The sequence below is a fragment of the Chelon labrosus genome (assembly GCF_963514085.1).
Source record: "Chelon labrosus genome assembly, chromosome: 3".
Lineage (NCBI taxonomy): Eukaryota > Metazoa > Chordata > Actinopteri > Mugiliformes > Mugilidae > Chelon > Chelon labrosus.
In genome coordinates, this window is record NC_140339.1 from 14,761,359 (window position 1) to 14,787,872 (window position 26,514).

Here is a 26,514-nt window from a genome sequence, read left to right on the forward strand (position 1 = left end):
TCCCAGAAGAGCATAAGTATGCATTCTGTATACCCACGCAGAAAGGTGTTGTTTTTAAAAGAGAGCGTCAGGAGAGACAGACTATTCTCATTTCATCTGATTCAAGTGTTAAAAATGCAAGCTTGCATTCTGCTATACATCTGCTTGCTGAGTAATACTCCCATTGAGATGAGTCGGATTGTAACAAAGTATTTTGAGAAAATTCTTAAGAAATCCTCCCACTCATAGGATGTTCTGTCATCCTATATATAGCAAGCTACTTAACCCCTTGAAGCCCTGGGGAGACAACTGTACACATTCCTAGGTGCAAATGGAAATACAGTAGGTTTCAGATGATTGCACAATGACGCTCACCTTAAAAGCTTGGGATTGTATAGCATTGATGTAAGTCTTAAACAGGGAAAACAATAAGGGTAGGAATGACTTGACCTGACTTTATTAATTAATATCACTATTATTTCATTTACAAAAAAAAAGTCTTGATTTGCAGACATGGAAGAAGCTACAGGAAAATCAAACCACTGACGACGGGAAGAGCTGTTTGCTGAGCGGAGACTAACACACGTAGATAATCACACACACATATAGTAAGCATACATCAATTTAAAATGCAATACGAAGCTTGCGGCGAACGTAGTCGACGTCACATCATGATCAGAGCTAACAGTCACAGTTTTTAGCCACTTGTAGAGTTACTGCCAATGACCTATGAAGCTGCTCTTCTACAAGTGCACCGAGGCATCGTGTTTAAGGTATAAAAGCATCAATTTATAATGTAGTATTGAGAAAATAAAAATACACTGTCTTCCTTTCCACTGAAGCTGATGTCCAGAGAAGCGTCACAACAGTTAGACTGCGTTTTGTTGCAAGAGCTTTTGCTGTTGTAATAATTATAGTGACTGTCATCCGTTCCTGAAAAAAAAAAAAGTGTCATTGTTGACCTTCTTCATTCTCATGTGGACTCCTCGGTAAACCACTTAAGCACTTCAGCTTTGTTCTCCTTCACCCATTTGATGTTGGCTGTGGTCTTCTCTATGGCCTGCTCCAGGGCCATGGTGGCTGAGCCAAAACCAACATGGAGGTTATCTTCTTTGAATTTCTTCAGCTGGAGAAAGAAACAAAAAAACAGAATTTCTGAATTTGTTCACATTTCTTTCCCTCTAAATACCCCGAGGGAGTAACAGTTTGTCTGATAGTGGCTGTGTGGACTGCATACCTCCTGCAGCTCAAACTCTGTAGAGAATCGCTTTGTGATTCCGTTGACGAGATTAGCGAAGGAAAACGATCCTCTTCCATATCTAAAACAAAGTGTGCAGTTCAGCAGAGGAATTTGTGCATATGGTGCTCTGTGCAAGGAAAACACCAGATAAACATTTGTGTGAGCAGGAGACTCCTAAATAAAGTCTGGCGGTGGACGTGCTGCAAATCCTCAGAAACAGCTGCAACGAAATCATCACTTAAACAAAGGTTTTAGGTGATGAATTGCCAAAGACTAACAAATACATACCTTAGCAAAAATAGAGCAACATGTGCCCTTAAAAACATTACATTCCGACTAAGACATCCTCCGCCTGTTCTACACTAGGCCGAGACCTGACTTTGTGTATTGAACAGTCTTTAATTAATCCCTTAACCAGTGCTTGACTGTGAAGAGAGAGCTCTTACTGTTGGAAAATGTAATCCCATCTCTCTCTGACGAAGTTCCAGGCCAGCGGCATTCCCACAACATTCCGGGCGATGTACTGGATGGTAGAGGTGGCATCTTGCTTGCGGATCTTAGTTGGGTCCAGAGTGTACTCCAGATACCTGGCTCAACAGATTCCCAAAACAAAAAGCGTTGGTTAGATGTACTTTACTTTAACACAGAATGTATTTTACCTCATGTGTTCTGAGATCAGCTAAAAGGTGAGTTACACAGAAACACACACAGATATTGTGCACGTTGCTAGTGATAGCCACCACTAATGTTTGTAGCACAGAGAGTCCAACAGTCCAGCAGCTGAATTAGCATGAATAGTGAAACACTATGTCAATAGTGACACTAACTAACATTACAACCGTATGGTACATTCATATCCAAATAATCACAACTGCTCTGATCAACACACTAAAGGGATTTGTTGCTCATGGCCTGGTAGGGCCTTTAGCTCACGGTGGCTAACGTTAGTCAGCGGTAGCTCATTTTAGGTGGATTTCCTTTGGAATAGATATAAGTAGCGACATTGCAGAAAAACAGCTTTTGTGTTCACTCTCACAATTTTGTTTGCGGTGTGCAGACTCACCAGCATGTCGTTGCACTGTGGGAAGCACCTGGAGAGTTTCACCCAGGTGCTTCCTACCACAGTTGCAACGCTCTAGAAGATAACGAGTGATGAGTGCTGTGCAGACTCACACATCCCTTAATTTCCTCTACGGCTAGTGATATGAATTTCGTAATTACAACAGCAGCATTCTGTAAAGCACAATCAGGAGAGTTGGAGATGTTGCCCCAAACAACAAGAAAGGCTCGGCGCAAGACACTAGTTTATCCACCCACATACACCTTTACTGTTTTGCTCTTGTACTAGTGTTGTTTCTACACCTCTGCGTGTTGTCGATCCACAGCAAACCTTTGTCAAATGGCTATTGTTCTTGTAGTCAACAAATCAGGTGAATTTAATTCTAAACAATCAAGTTAGTGTCTTGAAAAAAACAGGTTATGTTGTTGTACATCTGCAGAGTGGAGGCAAAGATGAGTGTGTCATTCACAATGCAGCATGATGGAGGAGACACTCTGATATATAGCACGTTGCACGCACCTGTTCAAAAGCCAAGGCGCTTTGGCGCAGGCCATGGCCGACCTGAGCCTGGAGGCTTCAGATGCAAGGGTGGCGTTCTTGAACATTCTCCAAGCAAAGTCCCACTCCTCTACACCGCCGAAGGCTATGGCTCTGCAGTAAACTGTGGCTTTTAGGTTGGGGTGGATCCTGGTTTTGCATAAAGCAAAGGAGAAAGTGATTAGCAAATGCAAAAAGCATTGCCTCAGACCTCAAACAACACACATTTGTTGTGTACATGGCTAGATTGCTAACTTAATACAGATTATACAAACAGTAGAAGTGATATTTATGGAAAAACACACACACACACACACACAAAAAAAACACAAAATAACTGCTCTGCTTGACTGCTGAAGCTTCTCTGTACTCACGGGTTGTGATCTGGGTTTTCCATCCACTGTCTGTACCAGCTTTTGATCAGCTCCCTGCAACCAGACACATCTGTATTGCAGGCTATCCCGATCGCATTGACTTCATTATACCTGAGAAGGAAGATGATTGAGAAAACTGTGAAACACTATCCAGTATGTGTAAAGCCTATGCTTTCTGATAAAAAAAGAAATAAAGTATGTATATATATATATATATATATATATATATATATATATATATATATATATAGTATATGCTGTTAGTTCTTACTGGTCAGTGTGTCCTTGAGGTACTCTGGACCAGTTGGCTGTCATTTCCTTGAAGTACTCAAAAAGCGGCTGTATTTGTTTCTTGAGGTATGCCTGGAATAAAAATATACCAACAAAAGTGTGTACGGCCAGTTGTTTTTACACTTCCCCTCCTGTTTGCATCAGAATAATTAGTTATAGCAAAGCGGTGCTAACCTGTAGCGCTCCATAGACCTCAGTGCGGTCAAACATGAGAATGTAGTAGTCAAGGTTCCTCAGAGCTGACTCCCAAGGGATATAATCTCTCTCCTTGGACAGGTACTTGGTAGTTTTCAGAGCTAATGCCGTATCTATTATTTTGGCTCTGCACATGGGAAACAAACAGTTTGCACACACAGAACATGTGAAGTGTTTGATACTTGAAACACATGTTTTTCTTTACCTTGCAAGGTTAAAAGCATCATCTATGATCTGTGCTCTGTTCATGACTGGTAAAGCCTAAGAGAAACGACATAAAAAAAACAACACATACTGTATATATTAAAATATCACATACGAAGGCAACCAAGCCCACAAGATGGCACGTATTTTAGAAAGAATGACATTTAACTAAGCCACCTTCTGACTGGTAAAAATTAGAAACTCCCTGCAAAGCGGAAACTGAGTTCTAGCTGAAGTGAATAAAACCCAAATGTACTTTTTTGCAGATCCAGGCTTCCCCCCGACAGGCTCCACACTTCCCCTTTGTGGCTTATTAGAACATACAGACCACAAAGGTGGAGTGACGACTAGCTGGAGACGCCAACTGTGCAATGACTCAAGAGAAAAATGTACATGTATACTGTATGTTTTCTGTATTAATATAAAAAAAAGCACATAAAGCACAAATGAAGCCATCAGTGAATGGTATGTGACTTACCTGATGGTTTGTGTTGAGCAGGGAGAGGAGACGATTCCAGTTGTCAGGATCGTAGTTCACCCTGAAGTATCCGGATACTTTTGTGTTTGCCAACAACCAGTCCGATCCGGACACTCTCATCTCACTGTGGGTGTCTGGTCAGAAACATGAAAGTAAGACATACAATATATTTATTTAACCTAATCCTGTCCTTAACTTTTCTAATCTGGTATAAGTGGTAATTATTTCCTACTCAAGTATGTAGAGCAAACATAAAAGTGCAGCGGGAGTTACTGTGATCGTACCTTCCTTTTGAAGGAGCCAGTACTGCTCTTGCTCCACGCCTGTCTTCATCCATTTAACAGGGACAAACCATGTGTAACTGGACAAAGACATAGATAAAGGTGGGAAATGAAAAGACGGGACATCTGTGTCTAACTACTGCATCAGCTGCCATGGAATTTGCTTCAAATACTTTTGGTCTCCAGAGGATGAAACCTGCTGACTTTGGTGATCACTCAGACTTCTCCTGTAGCACCACCCCTGAGGTTGATGTTTGGTGGATTGCCATAAAAATGTGGTGCACACATTTGTGTCTCCTTTGAGCTGCACCATCAATTTAAAATGTGTCCAGTAGCTCTTATACTAATGATACTGTTGTCAGCCTCAACTAAATTTAGTGCTTGGTGGAACAAGTAGAACATGTGAGCGTGCTAACTTGCGAAACTGTCATTGTATTGTGGGTCTAAAAAGCTGTATTGTCAGTTTTTCAAAAAGTTTTTATTGCTCTATCTGGTTAAGCGTTTAGCCACAGGAGGAAATTTCTTTTATTTATCATCTACATGGAACTTACAGGATAAGGTGAAACTAATTCCTACTTGAACTGAGAGGGCCTTTCAACTACAGAGTCTGGATCCAACAGGAAATGTTTCTGCGTGATGCTTCCCGTCCGGGTGTCAATAGTGACCACAGGGAAGCCCATCTGGAGAGTCCAGCGGTTCATGATGTTTTCAACAGTGTGGGGAATATGCACGCCTGGTGTGTTTTCAACTGCCTGACAACAGAGAAGAGCAGGAGGTTGGCGTAATCACACACAGCCAGGCGAAATCCTTCAGTGCAGATCTGTAACTTGTTTTTTATCTGCACCAACCTGTTGGAGATGGTACCACAGGTCTGTGTAAACCGAGTTGCTGAAGGCAAATGTGTTCAGGTAGGACTGAAGAGGCAAAGCAGAGAGGAACAGTGTGTGAGTCACAGGACACAGGAAATGACAGCTCAACCTGGAAAATCCTGTGGTTGTAATGCACGCAGGCTGACCACCAGAAAGCTGACACACTCACAATCACGCAGAGTGGCAGTAGTAGGGATCGGAGGTGATACTTACACTGAGTCCTCTGGCAAACACAGGCTCAGTGAGAAACTCTGACAGCATCCTGAGCACCGCCGCGCCCTGAAAACAATTCAGTTGGTTTGAACTTCCTGACACTCAGTCTAGGGCTAATTTGAAAACAAGATGTTGCCCTGATTGTGTAATATGCGCCCAGTAGAAATGAATACAGCCAAGACTGTAACAATGGAGTTAAACACTCAAAAGTGAAAGTCATGCTGAATGTTTTCCTGAACAAAGAAATGAATCGGCTAAAGTAGAACAATAAAATTGTTAAAATTACAGCAATCTCATAGGTCATAGGTCTCACGGTGCCTGCCTCATTTCTGAGAATTTCTATCACACGGGCTTCAGGTTTATGTATGTGGTCTGTCATACAATGAAGAAAGTGGAAGGGCATGATTGGCAAAATATGTGTATCTGTATCAAACACTGTGTGAAATTCTCAGATGAGCACACCTTGCTGTAGGAGATGGTGTTGAACATCTCACTGATCTGAGCAGGAGTATTGACCTCCTCTTCTCTGCGGGACAGTGGGTGGGAGGAGGCCAGGGCGTCCACAGCGAACACTTTCTGCACGTCGTGCAGGACGATCAGGTCTTTCTGCAGCCAAGCAGAGAGGTGAGACAGAAACCAAGCTTTCTAAGTTAACAGTGCCTGTGAAAGGTTGTCGCTCCATGAAACCGAATAGTGCACACACCGATCAGGCATAACATAATGACCACCTTCCTAATATTGTGTAGGTCTCCCTTGTGCCTCCAAAACAGTTGTGACTATTTAGAGAATGGACATGGGTCTTCTGAAGGTGTCCTGTGGTGTCTGGCACCTATGGGTTGAGGGGAGGGGCCTCTGTGGATCATCCCACAGATACTTGATCGGTTTGGGATCTAGTGAATTTGGAGGCCAGGTCAACACCTTGTGCTGTTTGTCATGTTTTTTTTTTTTTTTAGTTTTTCCTAAACTATTTTTGTGTGTATGTCTGTGTCAGGCTGCATCCTGCTGGGGATAGCTGCTGCCATCCATTAATGTCATTGCTATGGGGTGGGAGTGCCTGGTCTAGTCTGGTCTAGGTGGGTGGTACATGTCTAAATAACATCCACATGAATGCCAGATCTAAAAGTTTCCCAGCAGAACATTGTAATGTCCCAAGATAATAAGTGTTATTTACTCAACCTGTCTGTTAATGTTGTGGCTGATCAGTGTTTCTTATGAAGTCTTTGAACACGGCTCTTACAATGTTCCAGGTGGGCTCAGCGTAGTCGGCCCCGAGGTACTCCACGTACGAAGCAAAGCCCTCGTTCAGCCACAGGTCATTCCACCAACGCAGAGTCACCAGGTTGCCAAACCACTAAAAAAAACACAAGATAAAAAGTTATGCCATAGTAAACTGTGACACCTCAGTAAACATTCCCAGCTAACGTTTCTGTGAAACCGACCAACAATTCCATTAGTAGTTCAGCTCCAAGGAAACAAAACACTGAATCAGCGGGGGATTAGAAAAAAAAATCCTAAGCACAGGACTTCATATCCCTTACGATATTATGCTTTTAGGGCTGCAGGGTTAACTTGTCCCAGTGTGATGATTTGTCATGTGCTTTTGCAATGGGAGGTTGAGAATAAACAGTTTTTTTTTTTTTTTACATAATTGAGAAATGAGTTTGCATCTGAATGAATGTCTGGATCCCAACCCTTTATTTTAACGTAATTTATGTTGTACTTTATGATTACTGAAATCTGGAAGGAACACAATAGCATACCATGTGTGCAAGTTCGTGGGAGATGACAGTGGCGACCCTCTCCTTGTTTCCAGTGGAGGAAAGGACGGGGTCATAGAGCAGGGCCGTTTCCCTGTACATGATCAGACCCCAGTTCTCCATTGCTCCGGCATTGAAATCGGGCAGAGCTATCTGATCTACAGAGAACGAGGATTAAATATTCAAATACAAGTCAAATGTCTTTTAGATGAACCACCAAATAGCCAAAACATATCTTCACAAGAAAAGGTTTTCAGCAGCATGTTGATTAATTGACCCACCTGACTTAGAGAGGGGATATGACGTGTTGTAGTAGCGCTCATAGAACTGAAGGATCGGCCCTGTAACATTAAGAGCATACCTCCCCTGCCCTTCAGCCAGGGCTTTTCTATTAGCCCAGATTCGGATCTACAAAAATAAATAAATAAATAAAAAGTGAAAGTCTAAAATAACATATTCAAATAGGAAAATCTTCTTTCTTCAGCTTTCTGTTCACAGGAATTACTTCGCCCGAAGGTAATTTAAATGAATGTGAAAAACAAAGTTTCTTACCAACAAATTGTTTCGGTTTGAGTTAATGCTAACAAAGTCACTGACGATGAATGCCAGTAGATATGTGGACATTCTCTCTGTGGGCTCAAATGTAGTAACTCGGACAGGCACGCTTTCTTTGACAGACTCTGAAACGTCTGAGCACAGAGAGGAAAAGTTAAACCTTGACCCTCTGTTAGCATTAACAGTTATTCTTCAAACACATTGAAGGTTATTACTTATTTACAATAAAACATTGCCAAAGACAACAGAGAGACATCTCATAACATAAAGGACAGCTTATCACTCGTCTTAAACATGTTGTTACTGTTTGTTCTGAAATATACTTGCTCTGCACTGCCTGCTGTGTTACAAAGACAATTCCTATTTTCATTTATGTGCTTTTGTATCGATACAGTTTTCTTAGAGAACCAAGCTGCAAGAATCTGAATGTTCTGTGTTTCATAAACGAACCCTTTTCCATGCCGTTGGACAGAGCCACCGTGCTTCGGTCGTGGATGATAGTGACATTGAAGACGGCTTTCATGGCCGGTTCGTCAAAGCAAGGAAAGGCTTTCCTGGCATACGTCGCTTGCATCTGCGACGTGGCGACAACTCTGCGAAATGTTCAAATTAAGCATGAAAGCAAAACAGGCACTCATCACGCTGCATGCTCTGAGGATCAGCGAAGAGGAACATTTGAACCATGAACGTGAACTATCACACTCCACCATTATGCTACGCTATGTATTTTCTTACTTCTTCAAACCTCCCTGGGTGTATTCACTCCTGTAGAAGCCTTCCAGGTCGTCTGCCAGCTCCCCACGAAATTCGGTTCGAAGTAGATAGGATGCTCCGACTGCTAGTCTGCTCTGCAGCTTAATAACCAGATACTCCGTCTTCGCCACAAGCCAAGTCTTCTCTATGCCTGGCGCAGTGGTTCCACTCAGGCCATTCAGTTTAGCATAGTGCCCATTGAAGGTAGTTAAGTTCAGCTTGTTGGAGTGGATGATGATGAGGTCTGTTTCCTTCATGCATCTCAAGATCACTTCTGAGTTCCCAGTGAAGATGTACATGCCGTGTTCGTTGGGCTCCAACCGGGGCCACAGGGTCACACTGTAAGAAACAGGGACGACGGAGTCTGGAAGTCTGTAGTGGTCCCAGGGCTCCTTTGGGGTGAATGGGGTAGTTGTAGGCACGTTGGTGCCATCTGTCTCTCCACCTGCAGGCTTTCCTTGATTCTTGGCCTTTTCCTTATCATAGGCGATGGAAAGAGCTATAATTGTAGCCACTGCGCAGGCCGCCAGCGCAAGCATCCCAAGGCCCATCTTTTTGCTGACATAGTAGACTTGCCCCATGTCTGATTCAGATGGGTTAGTGCAGATCTCTGAAGGATCTCAGTCTGTGTTTGTCCAGCGCAGGCGGGCTCTTCCCTGCTCAGTTAATGGCTGAGCTATTAACATGGCAAAAAAGACATTTTCATGGCACCTACGGAGAAATGAAAAGATGGAAAGACCTTGGTTATTTGCTCCATGGCTTGGCATTTCTCAGATTCATAAATATCAAGCATCTTTCAATCTATGTAGTAGCTGTTCACACTATGTGCCACCAGATAATGTATGATTGTCATATTTTAATACACAATGGTATTCCAGATTGAAGTTCGTCAACATCAGCATAAAAGGGAGTTCGTATAATCATATTAATTGAAAAGTCTTCCATACAGCTCGTGTAGAGGTTCTCGGATAAAACCATCTGCTAATATTCCCTGGTCCTCTGAAGAGTGGAAACAGACGGGACACTGCGACACATGTGGGAGTAGAAAGAGGATGAGTAGGCATAATACTTTACTGTGATGTCGTTAACCACTCACAACACAAGCAACACAAAGTGCCACAACACGGCAAGTTTAGCAATCCACTGAATCAGTCTGGATAAAGTTTAGTTTAGTACCTTCACACAAAAAATGAATCCCTTGTTGGTGTGGCATTGTGAAATTGTGCTAAGAATGATCTTTTATGTTTTTTTTTTTTTTAACTAACCACGTCAGCTTTGTACAATTCTGGCAATGATATTTTGGATAAGGCAGAACAAGAGCCGGTCCATGTCATTTTTGGACACCTCAGCTACAAGCAACAAGAGACCAAGTTTCCACATTGCTTTTTTTTTTTTTTTTTTTTTGCAAATCTCCGGTGAATCCTCCACACTGCAACACTTTTTGTTATAAACCCAATTCCTGCTCTGCAACGTTCCTTACATGAAGATCTGGCAAACATCAACAATCCCACCCAGTTCCCGGCTTCCATCATCAGTCCCTCTAACCTCAAGATTCTTGAGGTCCAGCATATTGTCCAAAGAAAATTAAAAGTGGACCTTATGAAATGAAGCCCTCAACTCCAGTGATATCTGTGAGCAGTCTCTGGAGAAGACCAGTACCTTTTCTGCCGTTCGTTCCTGTTCAGCTGGCTCTCCACACTTCAGTCACCACTTCCTTGCCTCACCTTTCTCTGGCCTGGACATTGTCTATCAGTGCCATAAATCACTCTGCACATACTGTGTCTCAGTACAACATTTGCATCAACCGGTCTGTTCTCCGCACTGAACTCTTGCCAGCCCTTTGTTGCACAACCCTCCTCCTCTCCATTACCACCCTCATCTTGCAGTCCATTTTAACCAAAGTATTCATCATCCCCGACTTAGCTCTCTCCCCCCACCTTTATTTGGCCTGCCCTTGCCAGGAATCATGCACTTCCAAATGATTATTGTAATGTGTGTTACACAACAATCATTGCTGTTTGCTTGCAAATGCTCCTTAATGCCTGCTGAAAGTTCACCAAAATGTATTACCACATGGTATCAAATAAGGCTATGGCTACAGAAACCTTGCAAACTGAATTTAGCAAGAATAGGTAATGATATTTCCAACTTCAAAAATGACTTTTGTCTTGCTTCGAAGTTACATTTTGGTAAACTTGTTATGAAATCTCTTGCCAAGAGTTAAATACACTGATGCCAAGCTCATGTCAGTTCTGCAAATATAAAGCTGCACTAGCAACTGGTTAACTCAGCACTAAGTCCGGAAATAGAGGAAACAATTGGCTTGACTCGGTCTGATAGTCATAATTCTGTCGACCAGTGCACATGGCTCAGTAACTGACATGTCTGGCATATCTGGTTTGTTTAATTTGTAAAATTTTCTGGTTGCCTGAAAATGTCTCGACTGGCTACTTGGGCTAAGCTAACAGGCTAATTCATTGCTATGTTCTCAGGGTCTGATGTTTTCCAGTCCTGTAAAGCACAAAATAGGAATCTGTATAAACATATTATCTGTATTTATGAAGTAAATACAGACTTCAAAATCCAACTTTAGTCACATAGCTGTTATCAATACTGCAAATGTGTGTGTATATGTATATATGAGTAAACTCTAATTTACATTTCGAGTTTACAGTCTATATTGTATATTACAGTCTATATCTTATTTTATTTTTCTCAGTTTTACATTTACACTTATATTGTTTACCTGGTGTGTTATGTGCAATTATTACTGTTTTACTGTAGTACTTTTTACTCCTGGCTGCAAGTACAAAAATACATTTCACTGTGCATTGTACTATGTATAACTGTGCATGTGAAAAATAAAATCTAATCTTATCTTATATGACTAAAGTTGGGATACAGTTGAGATCACAACCAACTGGAGAAAGAGTCTGAGTCAAGTTTGATTAAAATTTAAATAAAACCCTAACCCCACAGAAACACACAGATATATTTATTCTGTGCCGGGTGAGATTTGTTTTTGTCTTATTTTGTTTTTTTGTTTTTTAGATGCAGAATCAAATTAAATGAAACCATCACTTGAGTTTTATATATCTCGTATCTTAGCTTGAAATCTGTCAATTTTGACCCAAACACAACAAGAAGAATATCAAACTGGGGGAAATTTATTTAAGTGTACTTCTCAAAATGTTCAGTTGTTCTTTATTAAATATTAATATTCATCTACGACCCATCATGTTGCTGATCAACTGTCTAACTTCTAACGTCTTCCAATTGACGTTTTTGTCCAACTAATTTCTTCATGTCATTTGACAAACTGAGTTAGCTACTGCAAAGGCAAAAACAATACGACTAAGATGGAGATCACATCAGAACATTATGAACCGACTCGGGTTACTTGTTCTATCAGTAAGCAACATTTACAACTGATCTGTCGTCATGACCTGTGTTAATATTACATGCAGCTTGACATTTTACACAGCTCTATCTTGTCTATTAGACCATAAATGTCCTCTTAAGTTTAGGGAGGGTATCAATTGCAAAGTCAATAAAATATTATCCTTTTAATCTTTTTAACCTAGCTTGCTGTACCAGCATTTAGTGTTCAACCAGAAGGCCAGAAGCAATCTTTAATGAAATGTATTTATTTATAATTTATTTAACTATCAGTTAAAACCCATAAAAGCAAATACTAATCATGTCTTGTTTACTGAGCGCCTACTACAACCTTTGTGACTTGTAGCATTTAAAGCGCAAGGCTTTGACTAACCTTTCTCCCACATTTCTTCTTTTCCTTCCTATCTAGTGGCATGTGCATGTGTTTCCTCAACATCATCTAATCTTTGTACTGTACATGTGGGAGTGTATGGGAAACGCCCCGTAATGCCAGTAATAACATAATGTCAGCAGACCTAGTAAACTGACATCAGCTGATTTATCTGTTCTTAATCAGGCCTTTTATTCCATATTTTACATTTTATGAGTTTCTTTTGCAATATCTTTTTATTTGAGTTATTAATGTATGCGAATACATTCATTCATTCATCTTCTATAACTGCTTGTTCCTTTTAAGGGTCACGTGGTCTGCTGGAGCCTGTCCCAGCTGTCATCGGGCGAGAGGCGGGGTACACCCTGGACAGGTCGCCAGTCTATCGCAGGGCTAACAAAGAGAGACAGACAACCATTCACACTCACATGCACATTTATGGCCAATTTAGAATCACCAATGAACCTAAAGAGCATGTACAGCGAATACATAAACAAGAATATAAGTTTTTGATACCTCAATGAGACCTTAGTTATAGGACATAGTTTGTATTGTGTTTACACTGTAGGTTTAGTATTACTGTATTGATCTTGGACCTTCGCTGAACTCCCACATTCGCCATGTGATGACAACTGAGTGACCATTTTCTGCAGATGAAGAGCTGAAAGTTATAATCTCACATTCCAGTTAATGACTGACCATTTAGTGATAAGTAACTTTAAAATAAACTACAACTTCTGCAGTCATAAATGCTGGTAAGTGATTAACACAAAGGGTCGTGGCTTTCTCACTGTCATAGCTTTGGTGCTGAGGCTGCAAACGACATTAGTCACGATGTGCCATGACTCTTTCCTTAAAGGTAATTGGTCTTTTTGATAGAGTGAAAAACTAGTGAAAAACAGAAGGTTCTTTATAAAATATGCATATTACAAGGTAGTACCTGTTCTGTGAAAATCCAAAATATGTTTTCTGTTCACACCCCTACATGTTTTTGGATATTACAAAATTACTGATTAATCTTAAACCTACGATGTATTACAATGATAACCTATAATACTTCTGATAATGAGAGGCTGACTCTATTGTCCATGCCCAATAATTCTTGGTTTTCCAACCACAACCTCAATTGACACTTTAACCCTTGCCTTTACCCGCATGGCTTTTAGATATTTCGCTTTGCCTGATGAGGACTTTAGTCACCATGAGGACTTTATTGGTGTTTATTCCATAAAAGTTCCCAGAGAGGTAAGAAAACATTTATACACACGGTATGTAAATAAAACATGCGTACACACCCATACACACCCAAAGATCCAGCACAGTCAGTGGTTTGTGAACTCTCTCTACAGGTGCAACATCTGGAAGTGATGCAGGCCAAAACTACCCAGAGGTAGACATTCTGTGATGTCTCACTCTCAACAATACACGTTCTGTCTGTGCTACTGCCATGCAGTGTCTGAGACAAACAAGAATTATGAGCTATTTTCCAATTACTTTTGAAGGGTTTTCTTGTAATTATGTAATATATATTCTGCCGTGAAGTAGAGAAACTGCAGAAACTATTTAGTTGAAGACAAAAAAAAAGGCCATTCAGAAGCCAAATAAACGCTTCAGACTTGCCTCTGAATACACCCCTTGCAATGCAAAAAGAAAATAATAGCCTTCTTGTTTAAGAACATTTCATGTGGATTATTTACAGCTTTTATGTTAAACTGCTACACATATTTACACTGAAAACAATATAATTAATGAATTACGCAATAAATTGATTAAGTAGGAAACGAAAGTTAGCCTTGACAGCTAGTTAGCATTGTAGGCGTTTTTTAGTTGTGTCTTTCCTTCTCCATTAATATTGTATTGTATGTTTAGTGATTCAGTATGGGACTAATAAAATAAACTAAATCACCACTAATGTGTAACGCTATGTATCAAAGCTTTAGTAAATAAATCAGCTAGCTTTAGCTACATTTAGCTTTAGCTAATGTTAGCTTCCTCTACTTCACAGACTAGTGAGCCTTTAGCCGTTTAGCTAGTTAGCTAGATTTTCAGAACATTTACTACACATGTGACATTACATTTGTATAAGGTACAACAGAATCATAAAATTTGTTTAAAATCTTAACTGTGTTTTTGTAAAACATGTAGCCTGTGGAGCTATCATTTTATGTTGGAAAATATTTAATAGACATGAGCTTGTTCTATTCATAGTAGTTTTACATTGTTTCAGTGAGCATTGAGTGCCGCACAACAAAATTAACCTGTAAGTAAAGTCAGTATGCAAGGTATAGTCAGTCATATTAGTCAGTTAAATAAAACATTTCTAATGCCTCAAATGCCTCTTTAGGGCAAATTAGTAAGCACTATATGCCAAACAATTCACTAGCACTTTCCCCTGACAGAGGAGAGTGGGATAATCTTTGGAGTGGGAATGTTTATCTTGGCTGCCCAAAGTCACATTCATGGAGTAATAAAATGACAACAAAGAGCCACGTGACCTCCCCTATTTCATGGTGTGATTTTAACAGACTCTCCTCTTGACTTCCCTGCAAGTGTTATTATTGAAAACCAGCACGTGAACTCCTGTGCTTCATGTCAATATGAGACTATGTTCTGTACAACAAGGGGAGTTTAAAAAAAAATCTAAATAAACCTGCAACTGTAGAAGAATTCTGATTTTCACACAGGACCACTAACATCTGGAAATACAACACAACAACTCTTCTTTAGTGTCCTCTCACACACTTTTTCCTCTGCTACTTCAACCAATTTCCCGTCTTCCATCATTGAAGTTCAACTTATCTCAAGAGTGTGATGGTAAAATGCCTTTTAGCACTCTTGAACAGCTTCTTGGACAACCGCTGTGCTTGCCCATGAACCTGTGACCCTCTCCATCAACACTGGGTGTTCCCAGCTCGACACAGTTCAGATGAGCTGCAGCCAGCTGCTGGAGCTGCAGAATTCAAATCCCAGCCTGCACTGGATGATGAGAGACAGCCAATAAATCCACAGCGTATGAATGAACAACTTGGATATAGCTACACAACGACGTTTCCCTAATTGACAAAACAGGCATTTCACAACTCCATTGCGCAAGTGCTATAAACATATTACAAACTACAGTGACAGCACTGTTGCACTGTAAGTTACTTCACTGTGGGTGAGACCAAAGTAACGGGATGAAGAGGAATAAGAGAGAATGCTTTTTGCTATCTTTAAAAGCCTGTAATTTAGACTGATTCATTTTCTGCGTGTATCTGTCTATGGTTGATTCACACACTAACTTATCTAACAAAAAAAACAAACAGCCATTTAACTAGAGCTGTTATGAGCAGACTATTACAGAACCACTGCTATGGACAAAGACGCAACTTTAATACATCACAAAGAGTGGTTTAGCATGCAACAGGTTGGAGAGATGCATGCCAAACATGGGCACAACAATACATACCAAACCCTGTGTGGCTAGACGTCCGCTGCACGATTTAAGTCTGCATGAGATGTAGAAGTTGAGCTGGACTGATCCCTGCCTGATGTGAAACACTCACAGTCTACGAGGGTGGAAGTGGGAGGTGGTGAGAGCTATAGCAGGTTTTCCTGCAGACGTAGGGAGGGAAGAACTTTTTCAATTCCCCAAAGATCCAAAATTAGTGGGAAGGGGGACTGAAAGAATGCGGCTGTATCAACAAGACTGCAACCTCATTGTGGTTGAGCAGAAAAAAAAAAGATAAAAAAAAGATACAGTGCTCAAAGCGCTCCGATAAAAGTTCCACATGATGCCGTTCCACCAGAGTGACTCAGCTTACCTGCTGACACACTGCCAGTTTGTTTCATATGAGATGAAGGAAGAGCAGGCGTGTATATTTTAATTAATTTAATTAACCTTGGCAAGAAATGTCTTTGACACTGAGACCAGTCTCCTACCTTGAAAGTCTTGAGAGGATTTCATGACAAAACTCTACAAACAGTATCTGTATCTGATTAATCTGACCACTAAATACATCCAACAAGACACAAATAAAAAAAGAAGGATGAAGTTACTGTTGTCTGACGCCTTTCTAAACAGATGTTGGAAAGATCATATCACACCACATTAAAACTTGGCTTGAACAGAATATCATTCAGTCTGCACTGAGCACAGTGTGCCCCCAGGAGAACAATAACATCATTCACAAATCACGAGGATGTCAGAGCCCAAATATATAACAGGGAAGGCAAAATAAATCGGGACAATAAGCAAGCCGGTGTTTGAGTAATTACAGCCAAAAAATAGAAGCCAAAAGATCGTACTACAGAAAAGTGAAAGGAGTCCAAAAAAAACTCTCTCTTGACACGAGGGAATGTTTTTTCTAAACGTACTCAGTACGACTGCTGATGAGCCTCGGAGATATGGAAGAGCTTCACAATAAAATACACACTGGATAAGACAGTTCATTTGGAAACAGCAGGAAATTAAAAGGAGAAAAAGAATGAAATACATATAACAATAAGATTACACTTTATGCTTTTTAGAATCAAACTTTACATTATTGTGCAAACCCTTCGTCATCTGTAGCATGTACACAGCAGAATAACCCACAGATTATCTCCCGTACACGAGAAAAGATTGGAATGAAGGGGAGAGTAAGCTGCTGTGTTTCTATAGTACATTTATACAAAATAAACCAAAAAAAAAGACAGTGTTTTCAGTATTGACCGCGCAGCTGGGTGGAGGAGGACTGCATCAGTAGCTCCCCAGACCCGCGGAGCACAGCTGGAATGCCGTTCAGAACGGGGAGAGGCTCGGCACTTTGATATTGATGTCTCCGATGTTGATGTTGCGGGGAATCTCGGGCAGGTTCATGTTCTTCACGGCAGAGACGGCGCGAGCGGGGGCCGCTGAGAGACCTCCCTGCAAAAAAACAGAGAACACCTTTAAACCCTCTGTGCATGGAATCCTTCTCTGTCTAATCTTGTCTCCTTTAATGCTGTTGTAATGAAAATGTTTGTCTACTGTAGTGTTAATCCTTCCATACTGTGTGTATAGTTTTCTAATGATTACACACCTTCGCAGGTCCATCCACTTCTAAGGAACTGAATAAGAATGGCTCTTAGGTTACCAGCAGGGATCTTAGTTTTGCGTTAATATGTCCCAAGTCCCTCGAGTGTGTGTATGTGTGTATTATGAGCTTCTTTCATTTAAAAGCTATTGTTGTTGGTGCAGAAGTTGTAAAGAGGTTCAGTTTACTAGAATTCCACACACAAGTTATTTCAGCTCCTATCTCTTTGCATTTACTCTGACAGGATCATTATTATTATTCATATTTATTTTATGCTGCCTTTTACCAACACGGCTGGTTGGTAATTGATTTCATTAATGGACAGCACATCATGCAGTTGTTTGCGTCAGTGTTTTTCTCCGTCAGGGTCTTTTTGGATCAGGTCTTGACGTGTATATAGTCTGGCGGAGCTCAGGTAACTCTTCAATTGGGTCCTAGTTTTTTGGTTTTTTTCCACATTGGGTGCGGGATTGGATTTCTATTATTAAAGGTGTGAAGACCTGTTAACAAGTCTTGTGGCATTCTACTGTGTAAAAAAAGAAAGAAAAAAAAGAAAGACCTTTAAAAGCTTTGAAAGCTGTATGATGAATGTAAGATGTAAGATGAATCTAGATGGGGTTAGGGTGTTTATACATTTTTCTGAACTTATCCCCTCTTGTTCTGACAGATATTTGGAAGAATATTGTTAGATTAACTGAAGACCATTTTAGGAGCTGTATTTTTGAAGAACCAGTTGAAATAAAATCTCTGACCTCTGACTTCTCCATTCGGTTCTGCACCTCCACCTGAGCTACGATCTCATTCATGTTGGTCTCCAACACCATGCCTCCCATTACCACCTCTTGCAAGATATAATGGACCTGCAGGAAGAGTGCAACACAATAGTTAATACACGGTGGTGCCTATTGTTGGGAGAGTTCAGCCGTCTCTGGAAAGACACTTTCACTCGCAGCTCAGTTTCAGTGGGCTGCAAATGATTTCAGGGAAAATGAAAATGCAGTCAGCTGCAGGCCTCAACTACAGCAGGCCAAAAACACCATCTGCACTTGTAAGTTTATGTCAAAATCCTGCACAAGTGTATAAATAACAAGTTTTACAATACGGCGTTGATCAACGAGCAGAGCTCTATGAGAGCAAACGTGGTTGCTCACAAGTAGAATTATTTTGAGTTGCATCTCGGAAACATTCCTCTGGCCAAACCCCAGTGCACCACATGACATCAATTTCCTGCTGGGAAAATTCAAACAAGATGGCAGTGAATGTGTCTGATTTTCTTGCAGCAACACTTCTACCTCAGTTTGTGTTGTAGCCTGAATAACACAAAAGCTCATTATGCAGGAGCCCCTGCGCAGTTTGCTAAACCAAATCATGAATAATCTCTACAGGATGATACTGATGATTTTTTCTCATTATTTATTGCAAAAAAAGGGAAAAAAACCTGCAAAACAGATACATATATATATATATATATATATACATATATATATATATATATATAGTATTTTCTCATTTCTGAGGTGAAAATGTTAAGAAGAGGAGCTGTGCAGCTGTTCTTGAAAAGCAGCTGACAGTGTGGTAAAGTAAAACACTGCTACACGGTACATTTCCCTGAGGTCGTGTTTCTCTGAGGCTCAGAAAACACAAATTTCCCACTTAGCTGAAATGTTCAGTAAATTCTAAATAATTCATTATTTATTGCAAGTTGTGGCTTTAGAGTTTGCACATGCACAGTAAACACCAAGGAGTCAGTATGGGGTTAATTTGGCACCATGTAGTATGTGCGCACACTCTGCTGGTGCTTTGGTATGTGAATTTGGCCAGCTGAGCTAGAGGGGGAGCGCAGTACACATAAATAGGAGGATGAAATTATTCACTATTGTGGGATCTCCATTTATCTGGTTAATTTCCCTCAGCTGCTTTCTACAGCATGTTTTATCAGGTCATTTTGTGCTGCTAATCCATGTCTAGGTCAAAGTGCTTCTGAGCAACTAATGATTCCTTTCGTTATAAATTCATTTCGCCATATAAAAAGAATTAAAAAGCAAAACAGACCAACCAGTTTTGTCCAACCAGTCTTTTCTGGCTACTGGTTCCTTTATCCTACACTCACCTTGTCCATGTGGAATATGAGGTCCAGTTCACAGACGTTCTCAAAGCATTTGTCTAGCGTTTCCACAAACACCTACAATGAAGAAAATGTTCACGTCAGAAAGATAAATACTTTAGGATTAGAAGTATACTTCAGGGATTGCCGAATTTCACATGAGATCTGTATTATTCGATGTTAACGTTGATTGTTTACTGTAAGTCTGCTGAAGCAGAGCAATGACGGTCATAGATCAAACCTAGCAAGTACAGTCAAATCTTTCCACGGAAGCAATAAAGATGTGAAAACAGATTTTGGCCCTGATTAAAGAAAATACGTCAGCACTTCGTACGGCTGTATCTGTGAGTCCGTGCTCTCATGTCTTATCGAGACATGGTATCAACAGCAGAACAGGTTTCATTTCCCGGATCATCCTAGAAAACAGACTAATAAAATCATTCCTGATCCAGTGGCAAAGCAGCTTCTGCAGCAGTGGCAGCTCCACAGAGAATTTCAAGTGTCAACTATCCAAAATTGGACGGTTGTAAGAGCAAACAAAGGGTGCTACAGGGATGTGGTTTAAAATCACATACTAAATGTCTCTACGGAGCAACTCTACAAAGCAGCAGCTGACCTGGATCAGGTCCAGTATGCCGAGCTCGCTCTCAGATGAGTCCACACAGAAGACAAAGTACAGAGTGGCGTAGTGTCGGTAGATCAACTTGTAGTCGGAGCCACCAATGAGACTGAAAACAGAAAAAAAAAAAATATTAAGAGATACTCCAGGTCTAGCTTTACGCAGAGTGTATTAAAGCAAAATGACAGGTCTACTTGATCAAAATAATAAATCAATGAAATAATAAATTGAACAGTTAGATTAATAACAGACAGTTGAGGAGTAATTTTAGTGGCTCTGATTTTTGTGTGTTTGCCTCCATCTAATGGTTAAAGACATGCAACTGCAGCTACAGTCAACTCCTGGCTCAGCAAGTGATATCAGAAATCCACCCAAAATGTGCGGCCATTTTTCCCACCAGTCCAGCTTTTTGTCGTAACATGTCACAGCTCAAATAACAGCCCTCCCTCTCAGTCTCTGCCAAATATTTACTTACAAAACGCACATGATAAACAAAACCAGTCCTGCAGCTTTTCTGACAGTGTCTCCACTAACAAACATGTCTGGGCCTTTCATAGATGTACATAGAGCAGAGCTGCCAACTACTTTATCCATATATGTCAGAATGCAATCTTCAAACAGGATTAGAGCAAACACTACTTGCCTTCCACCCTCCAAGAAGTTGCACACGTTGTCATCTCTCTTAGATACCAAATGGAAAGTCTCCCGAATTATCTGCTGCTGCATGTCCTCCGCCTGCAAGGAAGCACGTTACAGACTCAAGTTATAAATGTGTATCACAGAAAATGTTTAAGCTGAGAGCTTTGATAACCACCACATCCGATTACATTTGGATCAGATAAAAACAAAACTAAGCACTACATTTAAAAATATAAAGCAAAAAATTTCAAATTTAGGGCCTCAATTCTTTCCCTCACCCAAAACTGTGCAAATGTAATTATTTAAGATCTGAGTAATCAAAGAGAGAAGCCATTAATAATGAGCTTCTGATGTTTACACTGGCTTCAGGCTTCTCCGTGTGTAATACAGGCACGAGTGTCAGCCACAGAACACATCAAGAATGATCTTAAAAGGAGACAGTGAATTTGTACAAAGCTTATGTGGTACGTTTTGTTTGATAATTATTATTTACAGCTAAATTACGCTTAAAAAGTCCATCATTTGAAACAGAAGGCTAAAAAGTAGAAAGAAGGGGGAAGTGAGACCAGAAATCTGCCAACATCACTGCAAGTTAGCATAAGCTACCGTTTTAGGAAGCTGTAATTTAGAGAGAACACTTGACAACACGAAGACTTTGTCTTCTTTCATATGTGTCAAAGGCTAATCCAATATTGACTGCTAGCAATACAAGTGCGAAAATGCTAATGTTTTGAACAGAAACTACTAAAATACTTACAAAATACTGATAGAACCGGATCAGCCGCGGCTTCCCGTGGTTATTAAAAATCAATATGGCTTTAATCATCTCTATTCTTTGGAGTTATCCAATCACTGTGAGAAATAAGTACGCTAATATTGTAATCTTAGCTATTTGGATGACGTTAGCTTAACCGCTAAACGGCCTCTCAGCTGCCGGATGATGCGAATGCTAACTTCCGGTTGTGTCACCGCGTTTAGCAGTCGACCTCAAACAAACCCTTCCCGTTTGTTCCCGGGATAAAATATCGAGGCATTTCCAATTGAGAAGCCACTTTTCTGCTGCAACATACAGTATTATCAGTATTATTACACTGAATTACTCCCCGGGCGGTACCCCCTCCGAGCGAAAAGAAATAACATAACATTTTGCACACACAGCCGTTTTATTATAACAATATAAACGAAACAGAAACTTATATTTCTCAATTGCACAAATCCTTCAATATGTAACATTTGCAAATCACACGTAAGAGAATCCAGTCATTCAGCTATTGCAATTACAACAGGAAACACACTTTTTAAGGTGCACAATCTCCACCTCCAACATAGGTAGGTAGATGGCAGGTGTTGTCTAGCAGGGGAGGTGGGTGGCTCATCCTGACCAGTGGCAGAGGATGCTCCAAGATATTTTAGAAGTGCCCCTGAAATTGCAATTGTTTCGTGTTTTTCTTGTGACACACTGTGGAAGCAAATTTCCTTATGGGACAATAAAGGCTATCTATCTACCTATTTTTATTTGGCCATTTCACACAATTCATAAAAACAAAAACGTGCAGGAATTATAGGCCTGTATTTATAAAATTATGAATGAAATGTGCGTTATATGGAAGAAAGTCAAGGTGTAACTGACTTTAGCAATTTTATACAGCGGATCCCCCCGTCCGTTCAATTTGGGAGAGACCCAGAGGTGAACTGTCCCCCGCGCTCCCCTCCCTTTTGCCTTTCCCTTTGTCAAACACAGTTTCTCTGCACTGCACCTTCTCAGCTAGCAGGGGCGCCTGCAGCTGCAGGGGGCGCCAATTTGCGAGTTCCCCGCACAGTGATATGACAGATAATAGAAAACCATGTAGCGGCGCAGGTTTATTTATTTATTTATTTTCCAAGTGCTCGTGCCGCCCCCCTTGTGTCATGAAAAAATGCCGCCCCGCCTTAAAAACCGCTGCTGGGTCCAGAACATGTGTTGTGAGGTCACAGTGACCTTTTTCCATCAACTTCTTATCAGTTCAGGCCATGTGGTTTCTGGGCTGCTGCTTTCACAAGAATGGTACAAGTGAAAGTACACATGTAAGGACAAATAACCCCAAAACATATCACCAGCACAGAGACATGAAGACAACCATGGAATAAAAGGTACGTACACACAAACCAAACCCAACCTGACAAGCAAGCGATGTGAGCCGGAGGTTTAAATAACCTACTGCAGTGGGTGATGAGGAGAATGGAATCAGGTGAGCACAGGTGAGGATGCAATCGGGAATCTCTGAGTGGCTTGAGTGGGTGAACAGAATGAATTTATTCATTTCAGCTACAGCGTTCCTCAAAGGTGTATGTTACTAGCTGAACCTGCACCCACAAAAACTCTGAATATTTCATTCAGCCACTTGCAAAAAAAAAAAAAAAAAAGAAGTAGTGAGTAGACTGGAGAAGCTGGGTAATGTTAAAATAAAACACCCGGGTCCTGCAGCTAATAAGGCTGATTGGCAACAGAGTAGTAACATGATGGGATATAAAAGGGGCATCACAATGAAACAGAGTCAGAATTAAAAGTGGGAAGGGGGTTCACAAATCTGTGTGAGATCTCTGTGAGACTGTAGAGAGTTCAGTGGTTCACACTTTTTTTTTGTATTAGTCTTAAATTGCACAGAACAAGAGAAGTTTTTGTGTCTGTGCCGGGGCTGCTTAGACTTAGAGTTAGACTTTATTTGTCATTTAGATTTTCATCAAAATTAAATTTTGGTGCAACGACTCAGACCACAGCAGGAATATTGACAGAAACATTATATATACAAAATAGAATAAATATACATATAAAAAACTTAAAATTGTAGATAAATATTATTGCATATTTTAATTGCAGGGTAATAGGAGTGGGTGGGTGAGGACGGGGGAACTATTTATAACGCGTTAAGCAGTTTTATGGCTGAACCTGGCTGTTTCAGCGAGGCGAGAACAGTCCATGGTGGGGGTGTGAGGGGTCTGAGGTGATGTTTTGGGCCTTTTTCAGACAGTGTTTCTTTGCAATGTCCTGGATGGGAGGAAGTGACGTCCCGATGATTTTCTCCACTGTCCTCACCACCATCTGTAGGGACTTCCAGCCGGAGGCACGACAGGCCCATGACCAGACAGAGATGCAGCTGGTCAGTATGCTCTCTATAGTACCTCTGTAGAAGGTGGTGAGAATGGGAGGGGGTAGGTTTACTCTCCTCATCCGACGCAGAAAATGCATCCGGTGCTCAGGGAGATGACACTGGAGACGTTTTTTCCCACCTGCACACACTGAGATAATGTGGTCCTTTACCTGCCTCTCTAAGCACTTCATCATGGGGGGGGGGGGGGGGGGGGTAATCATTGAGTGAGGAGGTTGTGTTTCTTTTGGGTACTGGTACGATTGTGGCAGTCTTAAAACAGATTGGTGCCACAGCCTGATGCAGCGAGGTGTTGAAATTGTCTGTGAGAACCCCAGCCAACTGGTCAGCACGTTTCCTGGTATGTTGTCTGGGCCCGCTACTTTCCGGACGTTGACCTTCCTCATCTGGGCGAGGAACCGATTTTTTTTTTTTTCCTGCAGTGTTGTTTAGTACCACAACCCTCCCAAAGCAGTTATTAAGTTCGTTGAGGAAGCTGATGTCATTCTCACAGGAGAAGGCTGGTGTTGCTGAGTCCAATGCAGCGCCTCTCAAATCAGGCTCTATACTTTTTCCCTCTACTTGCATCTTCTTGGATCAGTTTTCCGGAAACATAGCATTGCATTCCATTTTTACGTTGATAACTGTCAAATTTATGTGCCACTTAAACAAACAGATGATTGCTCTGCAAACCGACTGCTAGAGTGCTTTGTAGAAATCAAGGCATGGCTGGCCATGCATTTTTTACACTTAAACGATAACAAGACTGAGGTCATGCTGTTTGGGCCTAGTGATGCCTCCAAGGTCCATGCTGATCTGGAGCCTTTAAATCAACATTTGACACAGACAGCAACAAACCTTGGTTTAAGACTCAACAGTGATCTCAAATTTGATGCGTAGATTAAATCAGTGGTTAAGTTCTTTTTTTTTTTTTTTCTTTTTTTTTTTCAACTGAGACAGCGAGCCTAAGTGAAACCATTTGTGCAAAACATGTTGTGCTTAGTCAGACGTCACTTCCTCGACTGCAGCTGCTTCAAAATGCTGCTGCTCGACTTTTAACTGGAACCACAAAACAAGAACACATTACCCCAGTTTTAGAGGCAATTCTTTGGCTCCCAGTTTGTTTCTGGATTAATTTTGAAATTCTTTTATTTGTTTTTAAATGTGTTCAAGGCCTCGCTCCACAGTATCTGTCTGACCTACTCCAGCCGTACGCTCCCTCACTCTCTCTCTCTCAGGTCGGCAGGTCTGTCATTGTTGGTTGTCCCTAAGACAAAGAGGAAGCTGAGAGGTGGCCATGCATTTTCGGTCACTGACCCCAAACTGTGAAACAACCTACCTTTGCACATTCCTTTTTTAAATCCTCTCTTCCTCCTCACATTGGCTTTTATTGTTGATATTGTCTGTTTTATGATTTTAATCTTATTTCTAATTCTTCTGTGTGTGTTATACATTCCCATTTCTGTGTACAGCACTTTGGGCATCCATGTTGTTTTTAAAGTGCTCTATAAATAAAGATTGATTAATATTGACTGAGAATTTAGATCAATTAATATTCCAAGAATCCAGAGAAAAATGTGTATGCAAGCACTGAAAACTCTGCACAGGCTCAGAAACTCTCCTGTAAACAGGTTTAAGGAGGACATAATCTCCTTCATTACCTGCTTCTTTTCATGCACAGCTCTGCACAGATCATGGATGCTGATCATTTAACTGTATGTGACACACTGAAGCTCTGACAACATGTGAATGCAGGGAAATATACACTGCCTGGCCAAAAAATGACACCACCAAAAAGAAAAGGTCACACACTCAAATATTTCATTGGACCAACTTTAGCTTTGATTACAGCACAAATTCACTGTGGCATTGCTTCTGCAATGTCACAATGTCTGGTAACCTGGTCATTCAGTATATTCAGGTAGTCAGCTGACCTCATTCTTTGATCACGTAATGTTGCTGAACCTAGACCTGAGCAACTGCAGCAACCCCAGATCATAGCACTGCCCCCACAGGCTTGTACAGTAGGCACTAGGCATGATGGGTGCATCACTTCATCTGCCTCTCTTCTTACCCTGATGCCCCCATCACTCTGGAACAGGGTAAATCTTGACTCATCAGACCACATGACCTTCTTCCATTGCTCCAGAGTCCAATCTTTATGCTCCCTAGCAAATTGAAGCATTTTTTTCCCAGTTAGTCACTGATAAGCGGTTTTCTTAAGGCTACACAGCTGTTCACTCCCAATCCCTTGAGTTCCCTGGAAATGCTCTTACTTTCACTATTAAACATAGCCCTGAGTTCTACTGTTGTTTTTCTTTGATCTGATTTCTCCAAACATTTAATTATCGCTGATCACGGTCAATCAGGATTTTTTTCCGACCAAATTTTTCCTCAAAGATGACGGTTCCCCACTATCCTTCCGGATTTTAATAA

At 40.9% G+C, this 26,514-nt stretch overlaps 2 protein-coding genes across 2 annotated transcripts; both read right to left on the reverse strand.

Annotated features, from left to right (window-relative positions):
* Nucleotides 1-44: 44 nt before the first annotated feature.
* Nucleotides 45-16,013, reverse strand: LOC311486021 (aminopeptidase N-like). Its single transcript, XM_084541766.1, has 22 exons — nt 16,004-16,013; nt 9,734-9,810; nt 8,769-9,497; nt 8,484-8,626; nt 8,031-8,167; nt 7,760-7,886; nt 7,482-7,636; nt 6,959-7,072; nt 6,184-6,327; nt 5,722-5,787; nt 5,488-5,553; nt 5,216-5,391; nt 4,643-4,719; nt 4,359-4,492; nt 3,882-3,937; nt 3,656-3,803; nt 3,462-3,553; nt 3,191-3,301; nt 2,799-2,966; nt 1,666-1,806; nt 1,217-1,298; nt 45-1,105 (listed from the first exon to the last, which is right to left on the reverse strand). Exons 3-22 carry the CDS (start codon nt 9,365-9,367, stop codon nt 953-955), a joined length of 2,889 nt encoding a protein of 962 aa, XP_084397892.1. The 5' UTR covers nt 9,368-9,497; nt 9,734-9,810; nt 16,004-16,013; the 3' UTR covers nt 45-952.
* Nucleotides 16,014-16,110: 97 nt separating this feature from the next.
* ap3s2 (adaptor related protein complex 3 subunit sigma 2) lies at nt 16,111-21,887 on the reverse strand. Its single transcript, XM_084541231.1, has 6 exons — nt 21,711-21,887; nt 20,958-21,049; nt 20,312-20,423; nt 19,702-19,773; nt 18,344-18,451; nt 16,111-17,443 (listed from the first exon to the last, which is right to left on the reverse strand). The coding sequence occupies exons 1-6, from the start codon at nt 21,777-21,779 to the stop codon at nt 17,318-17,320; spliced, it is 579 nt and encodes a 192-aa protein (XP_084397357.1). The 5' UTR covers nt 21,780-21,887; the 3' UTR covers nt 16,111-17,317.
* Nucleotides 21,888-26,514: the final 4,627 nt, after the last annotated feature.

Bases quoted from the DNA above. Each gene is read 5' to 3' on its own strand.
- LOC311486021 (XM_084541766.1), bottom strand. From the start codon at position 9,367: ATGGGGCAAGTCTACTATGTCAGCAAAAAGATGGGCCTTGGGATGCTT. The intron at 8,168-8,483 runs GTTCGTTTATGA...CTCTGTGCTCAG, and splicing joins GTCCAACGGCATGGAAAAGG to ACGTTTCAGAGTCTGTCAAA. The intron at 5,554-5,721 runs GTAAGTATCACC...TTGCCTCTTCAG, and splicing joins TGTTTGCCAGAGGACTCAGT to TCCTACCTGAACACATTTGC.
- ap3s2 (XM_084541231.1), bottom strand. From the start codon at position 21,779: ATGATTAAAGCCATATTGATTTTTAATAACCACGGGAAGCCGCGGCTG. The intron at 21,050-21,710 runs GTAAGTATTTTA...GCTTCCTTGCAG, and splicing joins TCCGGTTCTATCAGTATTTT to GCGGAGGACATGCAGCAGCA. The intron at 20,424-20,957 runs GCAAGTAGTGTT...TTCTGTTTTCAG, and splicing joins AACTTCTTGGAGGGTGGAAG to TCTCATTGGTGGCTCCGACT.